Below are 17,919 nucleotides of genomic sequence, written 5' to 3'. Positions count from 1 at the left end.
TTTGGTTGCTTTCTGGCTAACGTAATCTACGTGCGGTCAAAAGCTAAGCCTCTTGTCTAACATGACCCCCAGATACTTAATGGAAACCTTTGACTCAATACTAACGCTGTCTACCTGAAATCTAGCAAACTCGACTATTTTGTGGCTTGGCATATAGCTGGCCACGATCCTTATGGATGTATTCGCAGCCGCTTCCACGTCTTCTATTTCTTTGCCCACCACTTCTAGAGCTGGACATCCGCGGATCCTATGATTCTGCATCCCTGGGGCAATCGCACTCTGAGCACCTCGTCATACATTATGTTCCACAGGAGTGGTCCCAGGACAGACCCCCGTGGGACCCCTGCTGAGACCGTGTAACTCCTAGCACCGTCATCCGTATCATAACTCAATACCTGATCGGACAGGTAGTTGGATATTTTTCGGAAAATGGAGGACGGTATCCCTATACGGTCTAAGGCTTCCAGTATACGAGACCAGCTTGCTGAGTTTCTCATTGTCTCCCCACCTCTATCTGGTTCCCTCTATTGCTTTAGTGGCAATATCTACCACCGCCTTAATTGCATCGACCGTAGACATTGCCTTGCAAAATCCATATTGCTGTTTGGACAAGGCCTCTTCCTCTCCGACGAGACTAACTAGTCGGTCATACACAATCCTTTCCAGTACACAATCCTTTCCAATCCTTTCCCGCCGTGTCCAGTAGACAGACTGGCCTGTATCCCGAGGGTTCCTCTATTGGCTTGTCCCCTTTCGGTAGAAGGATGAGTTTCTGTCGCTTCCATCTCTTAGGGAATACACCGTACTGTAGACATCTAGTATATGTCTCGGCGAAGGCGTCTGGTTTTGTTAGCATTGCTAACTTTAGCGCCTCGTTTGGCACCCCATCTGGTCCTGGAGAATTTTTGTCGCCTAGTTTTTTGCTTGCCGCTAACACGTCATCTGCTAACACTTGCTGCACTAGCTCCGTGCTCAGTGAGCGGTTGGCTACTTCCAGTCGTAGGTGTTGGGAGAACAGTGTCTCAACTATAGTGGCAAGGGCGGTAGGGCAGGTCACCTAGGTTATTCCCTGGCTGCGGATCTTTTTCGTGACGACCTTGTATGCCGTGCCCCACGGGTTAACATCGGCCTCATCGCATATTTTTTGGAAGCAGCTGGGTTAATGCTTCTCTTGAGGTCTCGCTTGGCTGTCCGCAGGAGTTACAGACTAGATGCAAAGTCTGGGTGGCCTCGGACACGCTGAGAGCGCCTTCTAGCACGCAGGCAGGCCTTCCTTAGGTCGCTGATTTGCTCATTCCACCAGTAGCAAGGAGCTCCTCTTCTGTTTAGCATCCTCCTGGGCATGGATAAGTCGAACGCGTTCGAGATGTTTCCCATGAGCTACCGCGCCATGTCGTCTGCTAACTTCGTGGCCCAAGTCCATTGAGCATGACGTAGGGAGTCCGTGTAGGTCTCCTCGTCTAGGCTGTTGTCCTTCCATTTGGGGCCTGTTGTTCTGGGCTGCTGTTTTCTCCGTCGTCTGCCGTGGATCTCGAAATGCACTGCTCGGTGGTCGCTGAATGTGAGTTCATTACTGACTTTCCATGTAGTTAGCCTATAAAGTGAGCCGCTGAGCAGGGTAAGGTCTATAATAGAGCCTCTACCGGCTTTGCAGTACGTGAGCTCCTGCCCGTCGTTTGCAAGGCTCAAGTCGAGCGCCGCGAACTCTTCTAGCAGGGTGGTCCCTCTTGCGTTAGTTTCCTTGCTTCCCCATTCCACGGCCCAGGCGTTAAAGTCTCCGGCTATGACGAGAGGAGCTCTATCGCGAGCGTATTCTGATATTTCTTCCAGCATGGTCTGAAATTGACGCAGTTCCCTGCTTGGGGGTGCGTAACAACTGTAGACGGTGATTCCATCAATTTTTGGTCTCACGAATCCGTCGTTTGCTGCTCTGACCTCCTGGACCGGTGAGAGACCAAATGGCCGCTTTTCCACATTTACTTGCCACCCAGCCACTTCCAGCGATAGGCTTGTATGGCTCGCATATTATTGCATCGTCCGTTTTTCTCTTCCGTAATGATTGTGTCAGCAGGGCCTGAGCAGCATCCAAGTTTGGGATAAGCCTATGCGTCCAGCGTCCTTTAGATGCGCGATCCCAGCGTGCTTGCCATCGTGCTACGCTCTGCATACTTGCCTCAGTGCGAATCGAGTTTCCTTTGTCGCTTCCATCGTGGGCTCTATAGCAAACTACAGCTTCTGTTGCCAGTTCGTCCGATACCGTCCGAAATGCGCAGCTGACCCGTAGGCGATAAATAGAGTTTACGCCCCGGCTGTAGCTGGGAACAGCCATAGCTCTGCTCCAGATGGGGGACGCGTACATTATTACCGCTCGGTTTACGGTCATAAGGAGGCGGCGTCTCTGCTGTTTCGGTCCCCGTGTGTTCAGCATAATCCTGGATAGCGCTCGACAGGACTCTGCTGCTTTTTTGTGCACGTACTCCATGTGTCGTCGGGCGGCTTCCCAGGCTTCGGTAATAAAACTTGCGTTTGGAGTTTCCATATTTTGGGGAAAGTTCTCTCCATTAGGCACATGTTAAAAAGCTGCACGAGCTGCGCGGGCTGCAAGGGCATGGCTAGTTTCAGTGCTCGGTTGGGGATTCCGTCCGGACCCGGTGCCTTACTGGGCTTTAGGCTTCTGGCGATCGTCAGCACCTCTTCGACTGAGACTTCGTCGATGAGAGACGGCATGGCTGCTACGTGGCTCGATGGTATGGCTTGCGTGTGTAATACGTCGGGTCTGATTGGGAATAGCGTTTCCACAATCAACTTCAGCTCACTTGCGTCAGAAGGCTGCGCTTGTTTGCCGGCGTTTTAACGACAGTTTTGTACGCCTTGCCCCAAGGATCATATTCGGCTGAGTCGCATAGCTCCAGGAAACATTCTCGTTTGCTATCTCTTATGGACTTTTTTAGTATTTTTCTGGCACTCTGATGCCTTAGCTGCTGTTCGGCATAGTTGGGTCTACTTCGGGCTCGCTGGTATATCCTCCTTGCTTGGATGCAGTTCCGTCGTGCTTCGGCAATATTTTCGTTCCACCAGTACGTGGGTACAAGGTGGCGCCGAAACGTTTTCCGGGTTTGCATGCTCTCATCACAGGCACGCGATAGCTGGCATGCCATTTGGGAGGCTCTTCACTCTGCGTTGCCGGCAATGGCAAGCGAGTGGGCTGCATTCGAAACGGCCACGGGGTCGAAAGTATCCAGGCGGTAAGCTTTCCGACTTAGGCTTCTAGTGCTGGCTGCAGTTCCTTCACCAATCGTGCATATTATTGCGGAGTGGTCGCTTGCGGTGTATAAGTCGCTTAGTTGCCATTTTGTTGCGCTAAAAAGTGACGAGCTTGTGAAGGTAAGATCGATTATGGATCCGATACCACCTCGAGTGAAGGTATTTTCCGAGCCGAAGTTTAGCAGGGCTATATCTAGGGCTGCGTAGCTTTCCAACAGGGCACGACCTCTTGCGTTAGTTGCTTGGCTGCCCCATTCCACTGCCCAGGCGTTGAAGTCACCAGCAATAATGACCTTCCGCCCCCTTGCGTCGTCTACTAATGCATCTAATGCAGCTGTAAATTCGCAGAGCTGCAGAGCTTAAAGTTTCCTGTAGCGTGGTCCGTTGATTTTTCTCCTTTCCGTATGCAAAGGCAACATTTTGGTGGCTTGGAGCAGCTCTTTGCTTAGTGACCTGTGTCCCCGCATCTGAAGCATGCTCCTTTCATATCGTCTCCGCTGTGCAGTTCGCCGCAATGTGCCCAAAACCCTGGCATTTAAAGCATCCCTTTGGGTGGTCTATTGCACGAATACGGCAGACAACCCATCCGATTCTCACTTTGGCCTTCTCGACAAGCGTCCTGGCTTTTGGCGCTGGGAGAGTAACTGTGGCCCTTTGCTGGCCGCCAAATGCTGGTCGCAGCGATTTGATCGTTTCAATCGACAAGGAATCGTCTTGTAAGGCACTTTTAATCGCTTCGAGTACTTCCTCCTTAGTCGCCAGCTCATCCAGGTCCTTGATCTCCACCTGGGACGTTTCGGTTAGCGTTCTTACTACTGCCCGGTCACCCAATGCCTTTCCCACAGCTTCTTGAAGCTCATCTGCAGAGTGCTCCGGCTTCCTATTGAGGCGCAGCAGAAGAAGAAGATCGCCCTTCGCGATCTTGCGAATGCCATGCACATCACCACTTAGGTGCTTGAGGGCCTGGTCGCTCTTCACGAGCCTGAGCATATCGGCATATGTGCAGTCACCCACTCCGCGGACTGTAATGGCGTCGGCTCTGGGACGCTTCTGCGTTCGCTTACGTCCGTTCACTGCTGTCCAGCTCTCTGGGTTGCCACTATGGCCAGCTAAGTTGGAGTTTGCAGGGGCTGTCTTTTGATGCGTGAGCACCGCCTGCTTCGCTGGGTTTTGACACCACCGTGGAACTGTAGACGACACCCCAGGAATGGTCTGCACGGGCTTCGCAGTGAGTCCCACCACGCACCGTTTGGTGTCTTAGGCCTGTCTCGGTTCCCTGCACACGTGCACTAACTTCACTTTAATTTCACAGGTCCGCACTCTATGAAAACAATCTCTATGTGTACAGTTGTGTGTGTGTGCGTGTGTGTGTGTGTGTGTGTGTGTGTGTGTGTGTGTGTGTGTGAGTGTGTGTGTGTATGTGTGTGTGTATGTGTGTGATATGTGCTATGTTATCAGCGAGCTGTGGCTGGGGGAAACTGAAGTGAAGTGAGTATTATTTTTAAATAAAATTTATTTAGTTATCTGAAAGTTTTAAAGTGAAAAAGTTTGTGGAGTAACGGTGGGTCATAATCACTGGGCACAACATTTGCGGACAAATAAGCACAAAAAAAAGACCTTCACACCGTTGGATGGCTCTGTTCAACGTGCGGCATTCGGATTCCAAAACAGGACTAACACTGTTTATTTAGCAATGTTTCGGATAACATTATGTCCCCTGAAAAGTTTCTATTGGAAGCAGGAAGCTTATTACTTCCAACAATCGAAAACGTTTTATTGGTGCACACCTCGTATAAAATCACCCTTGAACTTTTCGCTGAATTTTTGAAAATAAATAATAAGAATACTGAAGACGAAGATTTTGAAATAATGATTAAATCCCATCAAACTGAAATGTGTGTGGCTACTAAGTCTTCTGACTTAGAAGAAATAATTGTAAGCCACTTATACATCATAAGTTCAAAGATAGATGAATTCCAAGAGAGAGATCTAATATGGAATTTCCATTAAAGCTCAAAGACATTAAATTGTTTGAGCAACAAAATACTTACTTGGGGATAAATGTCTTTGGCTATGATGAAGAAATTAATGAAATTGTTGGACCACTATATATAACCAAAGAGCACCGGGGGCAAAATATTAATCTATTGCTTTTGGAAGAGCAAGATATCTCATTATACCTGGATTAAGAACCTATCAAGGTAAGTAAAGAGTACAAAAAAATATACATTTCCCTTTTAATATCATTCATATTTTCTCCTCCAGGCTTACAAACAGTCAGTTGACTTCGTAGTGGTAGGGTAGACTTTCAGCGACAGGTCTACGCTGGTAAATGGAGGCGGCACGGAAAGGTGCCAGATAACGGAGGGACTAGGAGCAATGGCTATAATCCATACGGACACAGGTGCTCAGGAGCGACTGCCAGAGGTTGGAGTGGTGGAGGCGACGACACGCGAAGAGAGCCCAGAATCGAAGCGGCAGAGTGGCCAGCGGATCTGGATCCGGAACTTTGGGAGTTCCTGGAGTCGGAACTGGAGTCGGAACTCTTCGACGGGCTGCAGGGAGTCTCGCATATCGCGGAGCACAGGAAGAATCCCCGAAGAGTCCGGCCATGCCTAGGGTGATTGACGAACAGGTAGATGAGCTGATCCTGCCAGGTGCCATCGAGCTGTCGCGTAGTCCGCACAGCGCCCCAATCGTCTTAATTAAAAAGAAGACTAGCAATGGCGCATATGCATCGACTACCGGCCACTCAACGCGCATTCAGCATCGCTTTGTTTGGTCTATTGCACGAATACGGCAGACAACCCATCCAACTGCGGAGTGCTCCGGCTTCCTATTGAGGAGCAGCAGAAGATCGCCCTTCGCGGTCTTGCGAATGCCATGCGCATCGCCACTTAGGTGCTTGAGCGCCGGGTCGCTTTTCACGAGCCTGAGCATATCGGCATATGTGCAGTCACCCACTCCGTGGACTGTAATGGCGTCGGCTCTCGGACGCTTCTGCGTCCGCTTACTTCCGTTCACTGAGCACCGCCTGCTTAGCTGGGTTTTGACCCTGGCGTTTAGCCTTCTTGGAGGGAGTTCTGCGCTGCTCTGGCACGCCATCCCCCATCCATTTGGGCGTGCTTGCCTCTTTTTGGCCCCCGAGCTTCGTTGGGCGCGTTTTTAGCACGTTCGGCTCCGCACGTCTGGCTAATGACGGCGTCGTTTGCGCCTCGTCGCACTTCGTTTCCGGCGCACAGAGCTTGAGCGCCACCTTCTGCAGGCTTTCTACTCTCGCGAGTTCCTCTCGCATTAGCCCGTTAATGTGGCGTTGTCCGCTGAACAGCGCCGTTAAGCCGTTTAGGACTAAGCCCATCTTCTCAATCGTGCCTCTTAGCGTTCTTGGCAGCTCTTCACTCGCTTTTGCCGGCGACGACACAGCCACTCTTTGCTGCACTGGCGTGACCGCCTGGAGTGACGGTGATCGCTGTAGTGCAGAGCGGCGCGCAAAGGCATGCAGCTCATCCTCCATTTTTCACTCTGGGCACCTGCTCTAACTATCAGGGCTCTACAGCAAAGTCCCTCGGTGGCCAACGGTTTCCATCTGGCTATTAACCGCTGGGAGCTATACCGCTCCGACTCGGTCACCAGAGCCCCGTTTTTATGGGCACCGCCGCGGCGGGGGGGTTGGAAATTGGTCTGTTCCCCGACCTTTTGCTCCTTTTTTGCCCTGAAGCCTGTAGTGAGCACCGATATCGGCTTCTTTGCCTGTTCTTTCTCCAAAGCTTAAATGCTTAGCAAGAACAGCGTAAGCCCGAAGTATGCTGTACATTCTGCTAGTTACAGCTTATCACCTGGTTGGAATCTCCGCTACGCAGTTTGGCAGCTGGCTCTGTAGTGCATATCAGCTGACTGTGAACAGCGCTAGCCAACACTACTAACAGCTGTTAGAGTGAATACAACCAACTGCACAAATAGCTTTGCGAGACGGCTAATACAATTGAGTGGTAAAACTCACAAAGCGCACAAACACGCCAAGTAGACTCCTCCACTCCCCTCGCCTGGATCGTGGAACTGTAGACGCCACCCCAGGAATGGTCTGCACGGGCTTCGCAGTGAGTACCACCACGCACCTTTTGGTGTCTTAGGCCTGTCTCGGTTCCCTGCACACGTGCACTAACTTTACTTTAATTTCACAGGTTTATTTGTTTTATTTCACGGAGCAGTCGCAAATCGCGCGTACAATCTCGCGTTGTGCGCGTGTGCGCATGTGCGGGTGTGTGTGTGTGCGTGTGTGAACAATGTGTGTGTGTGTGTGTGTGTGTGTGTGTGTGTGTGTATGTGTGTGTTTCCTTTATTTTTTGTGCTTACGGCACGGAGGTCCAAATCTTCGAAAGTTACTGATGGCCCGGGCCAAACGTATGCACGATTGCTGACTCCGTCACGTAGTACGTGACTACGTACTAAACTCACACCTCACTCACACACATTCCCCGCGGGTTCACCGCAAGGCATTACTTCGCGGGGATAGGCTGCCTATTTTAGGCAGTATCCATTAGTTGTCGCTCCTTTTCGCTTCGTCTCTGATCCCTCTGGATGCCTATTATGAGCTGGCTTACATTTCTTCACTGTCCTCCCCTTCCAGCATGAACGCTACCAGACCCTCCTGTGGAGGTACAGAGCCCACTACCTCTCTGTACCTCAAGCATTGGTACAGCACGTGTTCTGGGTCTTCGACCAGTGGGCAGTTCGGCCACTCTGGAGAGTCCTCATGTCTGAACCTATGGAGATACTTCCTATACCCGCCGTATCCAGTGATAAGCTGTGTTAGGTGGAAGTTCATTTCGCCACTCCGTCTCCTAATCCATTGCTCCAGATTGGCGATCAGTTTATGTGTCCATCTCCCCTTGTTCGCCGTGTTCCATCTCCTGCCAAGTTGCCATTGATGTTGCTCTCTCCGACCGGATGACGTCCATTGAGACGGCCTCTCCCGTGGCTATTCGGGCCATGTAAATTTTCTCCGTTTCCTTAGCCAGTATATCTACTGGCAGCATTCCTGCCAATACTGTGCCTGCCTCATCCGAAATCTAGAAATAGTGCGCAGAGCGCTGAGCCTGCCTATAGGGGATTGACATCTTCCATCGGAGGCCTTTCTGGCTTGCAACCGCTGAAGCCCATATCGGTGCAGCATATAGCAGCACGGAGGCTACAACTCCCGCGAGGAGCAGGCGTCTACCTGCTTTAGGTCCTCCTATGTTGGGTAGCATCCTCGAAAGGGCCGTCTGCATTTTGGCTGCTTTCTAAGCCTGTTGTGTAACATGACCCCCAGATACTTATTTGAATCCTTTGGCTCGATACTAAGGCTGTCTACCTGAAATCTAGAAAACTCGACTATTTTGCGGCTTGTGATGAGCACCGCCTCTGTTTTGTGGCCTGCCAGCTCCAGGCTAGCGCCACGCATCCGGCATCCACGTCTTCTATTTCTTTGCCCACCACTTCTAGTGCTGGTCATCCGCGAATCCTATGATTCTGCATCCCTAGGGCAATCGCACTCTGAGCACCTCGTCGTACATAACCGACCCCTGTGGGATCCCTGTGTAACTCCTAGCACCGTCATCCGTATCATAACTCAATACCCGATCGGACAGGTAGTTGGATATTATACGGAAAATGGAGGACGGTATCCCTATACGGTCTAAGGCTTCCAGTATACGCGACCAGCTTGCTGATTTACTCCTTGTCTCCCTACCTCCATCTGGTTCCCTCTATTGCTTTAGTGGCAATATCTACCACCGGCTTAATTGCATCGACCGTAGACTTTGGGTTTCGTTAGCATTGCTAAATTTGGCGCCTTGTTTGGCACCCCATCTGGTCCTGGAGCCTTGTTGTCGCCTAGTTTTTTGCTTGCCGCTAACACGTCGTCTGCCGACATCTGCTACACTAGCTCCGTGCTCAGTGAGCGGTTGGCTATTTCCAGTCGTGGGTGTTGGGGGAAATGTGTCTCAACTATAGTAACAAGTGTGGTAGGGCAGGTCACCTGGCTGCGGATCTTCTTCGTGACGACCTTGTATGCCGTGCCCCACGCGGTAACTCATCGGCTTCACCGCATTTTTTCTGGAAGCTGGATTTGCTTCGTTTAATGCTTCTCCTGACGCTGAGAGCGCCTTCTAACACGCAGGCAGACCTTCCTTAAGTCGCTGATTTGCTCATTCCACCAGTAGCAAGGTGCTCCTCTTCTGAAATGTTTCCCATGAGCTGTCGCGCGATGTCGTTTGCTAACTCCGTGGCCCAAGTCCATTGAGCATGACGTAAGGATTCCGTGTAGGTTTCCTCGTCTAGGTTGTTGTCCTCCCATTTGCGGCCTGTTGTTTTGGGCTGCTGTTTTCTCCGTCCTCTCCCGTGCATCTCGAAATGCACCGTGAATTCATTACTGACTTTCCATGTAGTTAGCCTGTAAAGTGAGCTGCTGAGCAAGGTAGGGTCTATAATAGAGCCTCTACCGGCTTTGCAGTACGTGAGCTCCTGCCCGTCGTTTGCAAGGCCCAAGTCGAGTGCCGCGCACTCTTCTAGCAGGATGGTCCCTCTTGCAATAGTTTCCTTGCTTCCCCATTCCACGGCCCAGGCGTTAAAGTCTCCGGCTATGACGAGAGGAGCTCTATCGCGAGCGTATTCTGATATTTCTTCCTGCATGGTCTGAAATTGACGCAGTTCCCTGCTTGGGGGTGCGTAACAACTGTAGACGGTGATTCCATTAATTTTTGCTCTCAGGAATCCGTCGTTTGCTGCTCTGACCTCCTGGACCGGGGATTTGAGAGACCAAATGGCCGCTTTTCCACATTTACTTGCCACCCAGCCACTTCCAGCGATAGGCTTGTATGGCTCGCAGATTATTGCGACGTCCGTATTTCTCTCCCGTATTGATTGTGTCAGCAGGGCCTGAGCAGCCTTGCAGTGGTTGAGGTTCAGCTGTGTCGACTTCATTTTCTGTTGGCCAGGGCGCTCCTAAACACGGGGCATTTGCCGCTGCCGCCAATTTCAAACAAATGGTCAATAAAATATTGAATACATTAAGAGTAGCGCTACTCAACCCGGTGACCCCTGTAGAAAAACAAGATGAGAAAGAAGCTATACTGTCTATATTCCATGACGATCCAATGCAAGGAGGTCATACAGTCATTGCAAAAACCTTGGCCAAGGTCAAAAGACATTATATTTCGAAATATTACTGTTTACATACCAAAATGTTAGAAATGCCAAAAAGCTAAAATAACCAAGCATAATAAGACCCCATTAATAATAACTGATACGCCTATAAATGTGTTCGACAGAGTGATAGTGGACACTATTGGTCCGCTACCAAAATCACTCTAATATGTGACTTAACTAAATATTTAGTTGCCATACCACTTCCAAAAAGGAAGGCGAACACAGTCGCTTAAGCAATTTTAGAATCATTTATTCTGAAGTTCGGTCCAATGAAGACGTTAATTACGGACATGGGAACAGAATACAAGAATTCAATTATAGATGATGTTGCGCTATTGAGCTTTTTCAATAGCTTTCACATATAGAAATAAATAACAATTTATTTTTTGTGCTCAAAATTGTTTTATATTTCTCAAAGTTACGAAAAGCAGACAAACCCGAATTGGTCTGTGCTTATTGTTTAAGAACAATAGTTGGTATATAGGCAAGCGAACCCAAATTAGAACGTGCCAATTTTAGCGAAGAAACAATTATTAGTTATAATTTTGAGTAATGCAAGTGGCCGATGCGTACCAAATGCATGAAGCGAACGAACTTAACTAAATTTGATGCGCAGCATCGAGGCCTTCGCATAAGTAAAGCTAGGGCAATAAAACGATCGTTACAGCGAAGAGCGGCAGCTCTATGTTAATGAATTCTTAAGAGCGAAATTTAGGCACTTGCTTTGCAGAGCAAGTATTATAAGATAAAATTAAGATGATGCTTTTATCAGTTGCGAGGTCGCTCCAGTTGTTTTGGCTGCGTAACCAGACATTCTCCCCCCGTTGGAAGGCATGGGCTTTCAACAGATTCCCTAATGGGCAATAGACATAGCTTGTTTGCAGCTCTCCTCGTTTCCCCTGTTGCGGTGCGCAAAATGGCCACTCGAGCGACTTAATCCTTTCCCACGATTAGCTCTGTGATTCTCGCCAGTGGCCACCTTAGAGGCGGCAGCTTTTCATCCTTTACGAGGACTATGTCGTTGACGCATTGGCTTGGTTTCGGAGTACGCCACTTGGAGCGCTGCTGAAGCAGTGTTAAGTATTCTTCACGCCAGCGAGACCAAAACAAATGTTGGAGGTACGTTACGCGTTGCCAACCATCCAGACGATTGAATTGAAGGCGCGTCACATCAATTATGCACTGACTCAATATGATTACGACTTGTAAATAGACGCTTGAGATCCAGAAGCTCGTTTTTGGCGCCGACAAAGTTGGTAGCGTTATCCGACCATATCTGAGATGGCCAGCCTCGAGTCGATATAAACCTCTTAAGCGCATTCAAGAAAGAAGCTGTCGACAGAATCTTGACCAGTTCCAGGTGAACCGCTTTAGTCGCGAAGCATACGAAGACAGCCATGTAACATTTGACTGGAGCTTTATTTCGTACGTCTGGCTTATAGAAAAATGTTCCACAATAGTCAACACCAGAGACTTCAAAGGCTCGACAAGCAGTCAAACGTTCTTTGGGCAGATCACCCATTATATGCTCTATTAATCGAGGCTTGGCACGAAAGCATCTCACACATTTTCCAACCACCTTGGATACGGTCTTCCTTCCACCAATCGGCCAATACTGCAACCGAATATGAGCAAGAAGTGCCCGTAGACCAGCGTTTAAGTCCCGATTGTGAAACCGTGTGATGACCGAGTTTGTGATGGGGTGCTGACACGGGAGAATTATTGGATGGCGAGCGTCGAAATCCAGCGAAGAGTTTTTCAAGCGCCCATCAACTCTCAGAATTCCGAAATCATCCAAAAAAGGGTTAAGTGATGCGATACAGCTGGATGGTTTAACAACTCTTCTCGATTGCAATGATTTGATCTCTTCCCACAGGTGTGCTCTCTGGACAAGCCTTAGTAAGAGTTGGGTCCCATGTTGTATATCAGACACTGTTAGTCCAGGATGCCTGCTTCTGTGTATGAATTTATAAATATATCCGAATATACACTGCATTGTATCAAATGAGTTGACGTATTTACAAGTGACAGTTATATCAACGAAGGGAGATGACGCAATAAGGACCCTTTTTTTAAGTTCGAGTTCTGTCCTTTCTGACAAGCAAGAAGCAGGCCAGTCCAATTTGTTTTTAACTAGAAATTCTGGGCCGTTGAACCACAGTGACGATTGATATAATTCACTGGGCGTAGATCCTCTCGAGAGTATATCTGCTGGGTTGAGTGAAGTAGGCACGTAACGCCATTCCATGCCATTAGTTAGCTCTTGAACTGCTGTGACGCGATTAGCCACAAACACATTGAGCTTCCAGGGCTCGGTCCTTATTCAGGAAAGGCATACAGAAGAATCCGACCAACAGTAGAATTTTCCATCAAACAGATTCATTTTAGATATCTCACGCATGAGATTAGATAATAAGACGGCACCACAGAGCTCTAGCTTTGGAACTGTGATTGTTTTTAGAGGAGCTACACGCGATTTGGAACACAACAGCTGACAACTGGCTGATGTTCGTCGAGAAAGGACGTAGACACAGGCCCCATATGCTTCGATGCTGGCGTCGCAGAAACCGTGAGCTTCTAACTCTGCTGCAGGTATTGACACGAGCCGAGGAAATTTAAGAAACTGTGCCTTCTCAAAACTGCAGCAAAGATCATGCCAAGCTGTTGCCAGTGATGATGGCAAGCTCTCGTCCCACCCAAGCTTCTCCTTCCAGATCTGCTGCATAAAGATTTTAGCCTTGGCAATTATCGGCCCTATGAGTCCAAGCGGGTCATACAAGCGAGCTATGGTCGATAGTATTGACCTTTTTGATGGCTTAGATCTCTGCTGAATGGACGAAAACGAAAACAACAATCGATCCGACGCTGAGTCTCAAGCGAGTCCAAGAGTTTTGGTGATGTCGCTACCATCATCAAACTTTAGGGAAGATTCTCTGTCCTCTACGGGTATCCCTTTCAGTACAGCAGAATTGTTTGAGCACCACTTTCGCAACTTGAAGCCCCCACTTGCCAAGATTCCAGCCGTCTGATTAAGAAGTTCCTTTGCTTCTTGAATTGAATCACCCCCTGAAATGAGGTCATCAACGTAGAAGTCACGCCGCAAAATCCGAGATCCAATTGGAAAATTAGTTTCCTCATCCATAGACAGCTGATGCATAGAACAGATAGAGAGGAATGAAGCTGGCTTTGTTCCGTATGCTACTGTATCCAGCTTAAAAATCTTTATATCCTGTTCTAGCGAGTCTCGCCATAGAATGCATTGGAGAAAATCATCCGGTGCTGAAACGCGTACGCAGCGATACAGTTTTCCAATATCTCCTGTTAGGGCGATTGGGAAATTACGAAAGCGAAGAAGGATATGAAACAGCGAGCTTTGAATAACAGGTCCAGCCATCAATAGATCATTTAATGAATAACCTGACGAGGTAGATGCTGAGCCGTCGAAAGCGACTCGCAATTTTGTCGTTGAACTGTCTTCTTTAAAGACACAGTGATGAAGAAGAAAGTATTGGCAAAGTCCTATAGACTCTGGAGCAACAGGCGACATATGACCAGGATCCAAATATTCCTTTAGAAAGTTTGAATATTGAATCTTCAGATCTGGACGATTTTGTAGTTTGCGTTCCAGGGTCAGGAAGCGACGAAAGGCTTGTTGGTATGAAGTCCCCAGACATTCCAAACTTCGCTTGAAGGGTAAACGAACTGAATATTGGCCACTAGTCAATCTGATATGAGTCTTTACGAAAGGTTCTTCACAGATGTTTTCTTCCTTTGAAGTGGTAGGTGTACTTTCCTCCCAAAATCTTCGAACCAATTCATCAGCACGTTCTTCAGAACTTGACTCAAGTTTGCCCGCAGTATTCTTTGCCATTAGCATAGAACCACTCAAGCGGGGTCCGCCTCCAGAAACTACCCAACCAAGCCGTGTTTTTTGAAGACACGGTAGTCCTGGGAGAAGCCTTATCTGGCAGACGCTGAGAAGGTCGTAAAACAGGCTAGCTCCAAGTAGCAAGTCCACGTGTTGAGGTTTAAAGAAAGACGGATCTGCAAGTTTTATGTTAGCGGGAATGTTCCAATTCGTCGTGTTGAAGGTAAAACTCGGTTGACTATCAGTTATGTTAGGTGCTACCAGAGCGCTGTAAGGCATGTTGAGTATTCAGAGACTTGAAACTGTATTGTGATAGTGACCGTGTTTCCTTCTGTTTCAAAACGGGAATCTCCTAGACCAGAGACAATGGCTGCGGACTTGTGCTTCTTTAGCTGAAGCTGTTGAGCAAGACGCGACGTTATAAGGTGAGGCTGAGAACCAGAATCCAAAAGGGCACGACAAGGTATCAAAGTGCCGGAGAGATTTCTTACAAAGATCATAGCCGTAGCCAAGACGACAACATCACTACTGAAATACTGGGCAACAAGAGATGTGGAGGTAGATGGCGATGGCTTAGCGAAAGAGGCATGGGCTATCGGCGATGAATTTGCAGGCTCAGTCAGCTGACCAGACGGAAATACGGAATTGTTTAAATGCAGCAGAGAGTGATGTTTCGCCCCGCAGGTCCGACAGCATCCAGAGCTGCATGATCGCAATTGATGACCTTTCTTTAGGCAATTCAAGTACAATGCAACTCGTTTTGCCTCCCTAAGCCGTAATGCAGGGGTCAAATTTTCAAATCGAGCTGTCACAAAAGACGCAGACAGGGGCGTCGTGGTTAGTGGCGATAAATGACGATCTACTGGTGTTAATTGCTCTAGATTTTCCCACCTGATGGCTAGGGGCATAGCTTGCCATAGCAAAATTTACGGTTCCCATTGTTCGGCATCTCTGCTCCAGAAACGTAGCCATATGCTCCCACGATTATTTAAATTATCGAACGACGAGTCCTCTAGCCTTTCTTCCCATTTGGCTTGTGATATTGGGTCCAGCTTTTGTAAAATAATCTGCACAATGATGCATCCAGCGATTTGTTCGGAGTTGCCCATGCTCTTTAACGCGAGAAAATGTGCGTTGAATTGGTCGGATAACTGCCTTAGCGACACGGCCTACCACCTGCCACCCTCTTGAGCCCCAATATCTCAAGTATGTGTGCCTGAAAAACCAAACGTCTATTATTAAACCTTTTCTCCAATAAATTAAGTGCTATGGCATAATTATCGTTTGTTATTTCCAATGATCGAATCGCGTTCAGCGTCCAGCGCTGTATCCTTCAGGCACGATCGAAGATGCTGCAGCTTTTCGATATCTGCTAGATCAGGATGATTTTCTATGACGGTTGTGAACATAGAATAGAAGTCGGCCCATTCTGTGTAACCACCACTGAACGTAGGCAACTTTATTGAGGGTACTGTGGTGCCTTAGCTCTAACTGTCTGCGAGGGCAGCACAGATTGGTCGCGAAATGTTGAGCAGGGCAATATTGAGACACGTTTCGCAATTTCACTTCGAACCGAAATTTCCATAGAAATTGCTAACTCGTCGAAGTCCTCACGCAATTGATTACCGATTTCATCAAAGTCTAGTTCTTCGAGGCAAGTGTGAATAATATCAAATGAGGTCTGAAGCCGCTCGATTTGCTTCAGCCTAACACTAAGACCGCACTCATCAATTGCACTAAGTGGCGAATTAGTTAGAGCATTTCGAAGTGTTTGCAAACTGTCATAAATTGAAATGACTTTGCGCTTCAGAAAGGTCACCCTGTTTGCAGAGGGCACTGCACTAGAGGCATTATTTTCGGTTGCCATTAGAAGCGCGATAGAAAGCGCGTGCGAAACTAGCTGAGTAACTGAGTAACAACAACGGTGATCGCTAGTACATGCAAACCGTTCAAAAAACAATAGTTGTCCAATAAGAACTTCGGCGAACGCAAGTGTCAAGCTATGTAATGAAGCAACGGCAATAGCTTTTACATAGGTACCGATTATTGCTTTAATGTAAAGCAAATAATCTTACAACAAAAATAAAGATCACGTCGGGGTCACCAAATGTTGCGCTATTGAGCTTTTTCAATAGCTTTCAATAGAAATAAATAACTATTTATTTTTTGTGTTCAAAATTGTTTTATATTTCTCAAAGTTACGAAAAGCAGACAGACCCGAATTGGTCTGTGCTTATTATTTAAGAACAATAGTTGGTATATAGGCAAGCGAACCCAAATTAGAACGTGCCAATTTTAGCGAAGAAACAATTATTAGTTATAATTTTGAGTAATGCAAGTGGCCGATGAGTACCAAATGCATGAAGCGAACGAACTTAACTAAATTCGATGCGCAGCATCGAGGCCATCGCATAAGTAAAGCTAGGGCAATAAAACGATCGTTACAGCGAAGAGCGGCAGCTCTATGTTAATGAATTCTTAAGAGCGAAATTTAGGCACTTGCTTTGCAGAGCGAGTATTATAAGATAAAATTAAGATGCTGCTCTTATCAGTTGCGAGGTCGCTCCAGTTGTTTTGGCTGCGTAACCAGACAGATGATTTGTGGAAATACCTTAAAATTAAAAATATAACATCTACGGCACACCACCACCAGACAGTTGAAACAATAGAAAGAAGTCATAGAACTTTCAATGAATACATACGTTCAAATATATCGGTAGATAAAACTGATTGGGACGTACCAAAGGCATAAAGCGAACGAACTTAACTAAATTCGATGCGCAGCATCGAGGCCTTCGCATAAGTAAAGCTAGGGCAATAAAACGATCGTTACAGCGAAGAGCGGCAGCTCTATGTTAATGAATTCTTAAGAGCGAAATTTAGGCACTTGCTTTGCAGAGCGAGTATTATAAGATAAAATTAAGATGCTGCTCTTATCAGTTGCGAGGTCGCTCCAGTTGTTTTGGCTGCGTAACCAGACAGATGATTTGTGGAAATACCTTAAAATTAAAAATATAACATCTACGGCACACCACCACCAGACAGTTGAAACAATAGAAAGAAGTCATAGAACTTTCAATGAATACATACGTTCAAATATATCGGTAGATAAAACTGATTGGGACGTATGGCTTCAATATATCGTTTTTTGTTTCAACACAACCCCCTCAATGGCACACATTTATTGTCCATATGAGCTAGTATTTGGTAGAACAAATAATTTACCAAAACATTTTAATATTATAGATAATATAGAACCCGTATATAATATAGATGATTATGCTAAAGAAAGTAAATATAGATTGGAAGTAGCATACAAAAGAGCTAGAATAATGATAGAAAAACATAAGAAACAGAATAAGATAGTATATGACCACAAAACAAACAAAATAGATATATCAATAGGTGATAAAGTCCTACTAAGAAATGAACCAGGTCATAAGTTAGATTATTAATATACTGGTCCGTATAAAGTTACGGAAATAAGAGATAGAAATAACGTCATAATAATGAATAATAAAAATAAAAAAAAAAACCAGTTCATAAGGATAGACCAAACATTTTTATTTCTTAAGAAATGAACCAGGTCATAAGTTAGA

General features: G+C 47.1%; 1 protein-coding gene across 1 annotated transcript; it reads right to left on the bottom strand.

The window, feature by feature from the left end:
- Nucleotides 1-9,435: 9,435 nt before the first annotated feature.
- LOC138911597 (uncharacterized) lies at nt 9,436-10,227 on the bottom strand. Its single transcript, XM_070210975.1, has one exon. The coding sequence runs from the start codon at nt 10,225-10,227 to the stop codon at nt 9,436-9,438; it is 792 nt and encodes a 263-aa protein (XP_070067076.1).
- Between the last annotated feature and the right edge of the window lie 7,692 nt (nt 10,228-17,919).

Source organism: Drosophila virilis, unplaced genomic scaffold (genome assembly GCF_030788295.1).
Source record: "Drosophila virilis strain 15010-1051.87 unplaced genomic scaffold, Dvir_AGI_RSII-ME tig00001657, whole genome shotgun sequence".
In the NCBI taxonomy this organism is placed as follows: domain Eukaryota; kingdom Metazoa; phylum Arthropoda; class Insecta; order Diptera; family Drosophilidae; genus Drosophila; species Drosophila virilis.
Note: the sequence above shows the minus strand (reverse complement) of the source record. Positions and strands in the feature narration are given on the sequence as shown.

Coding starts and splice junctions, on each gene's coding strand:
- LOC138911597 (XM_070210975.1), bottom strand. CDS start 10,227: ATGAAGTCGACACAGCTGAACCTCAACCACTGCAAGGCTGCTCAGGCC.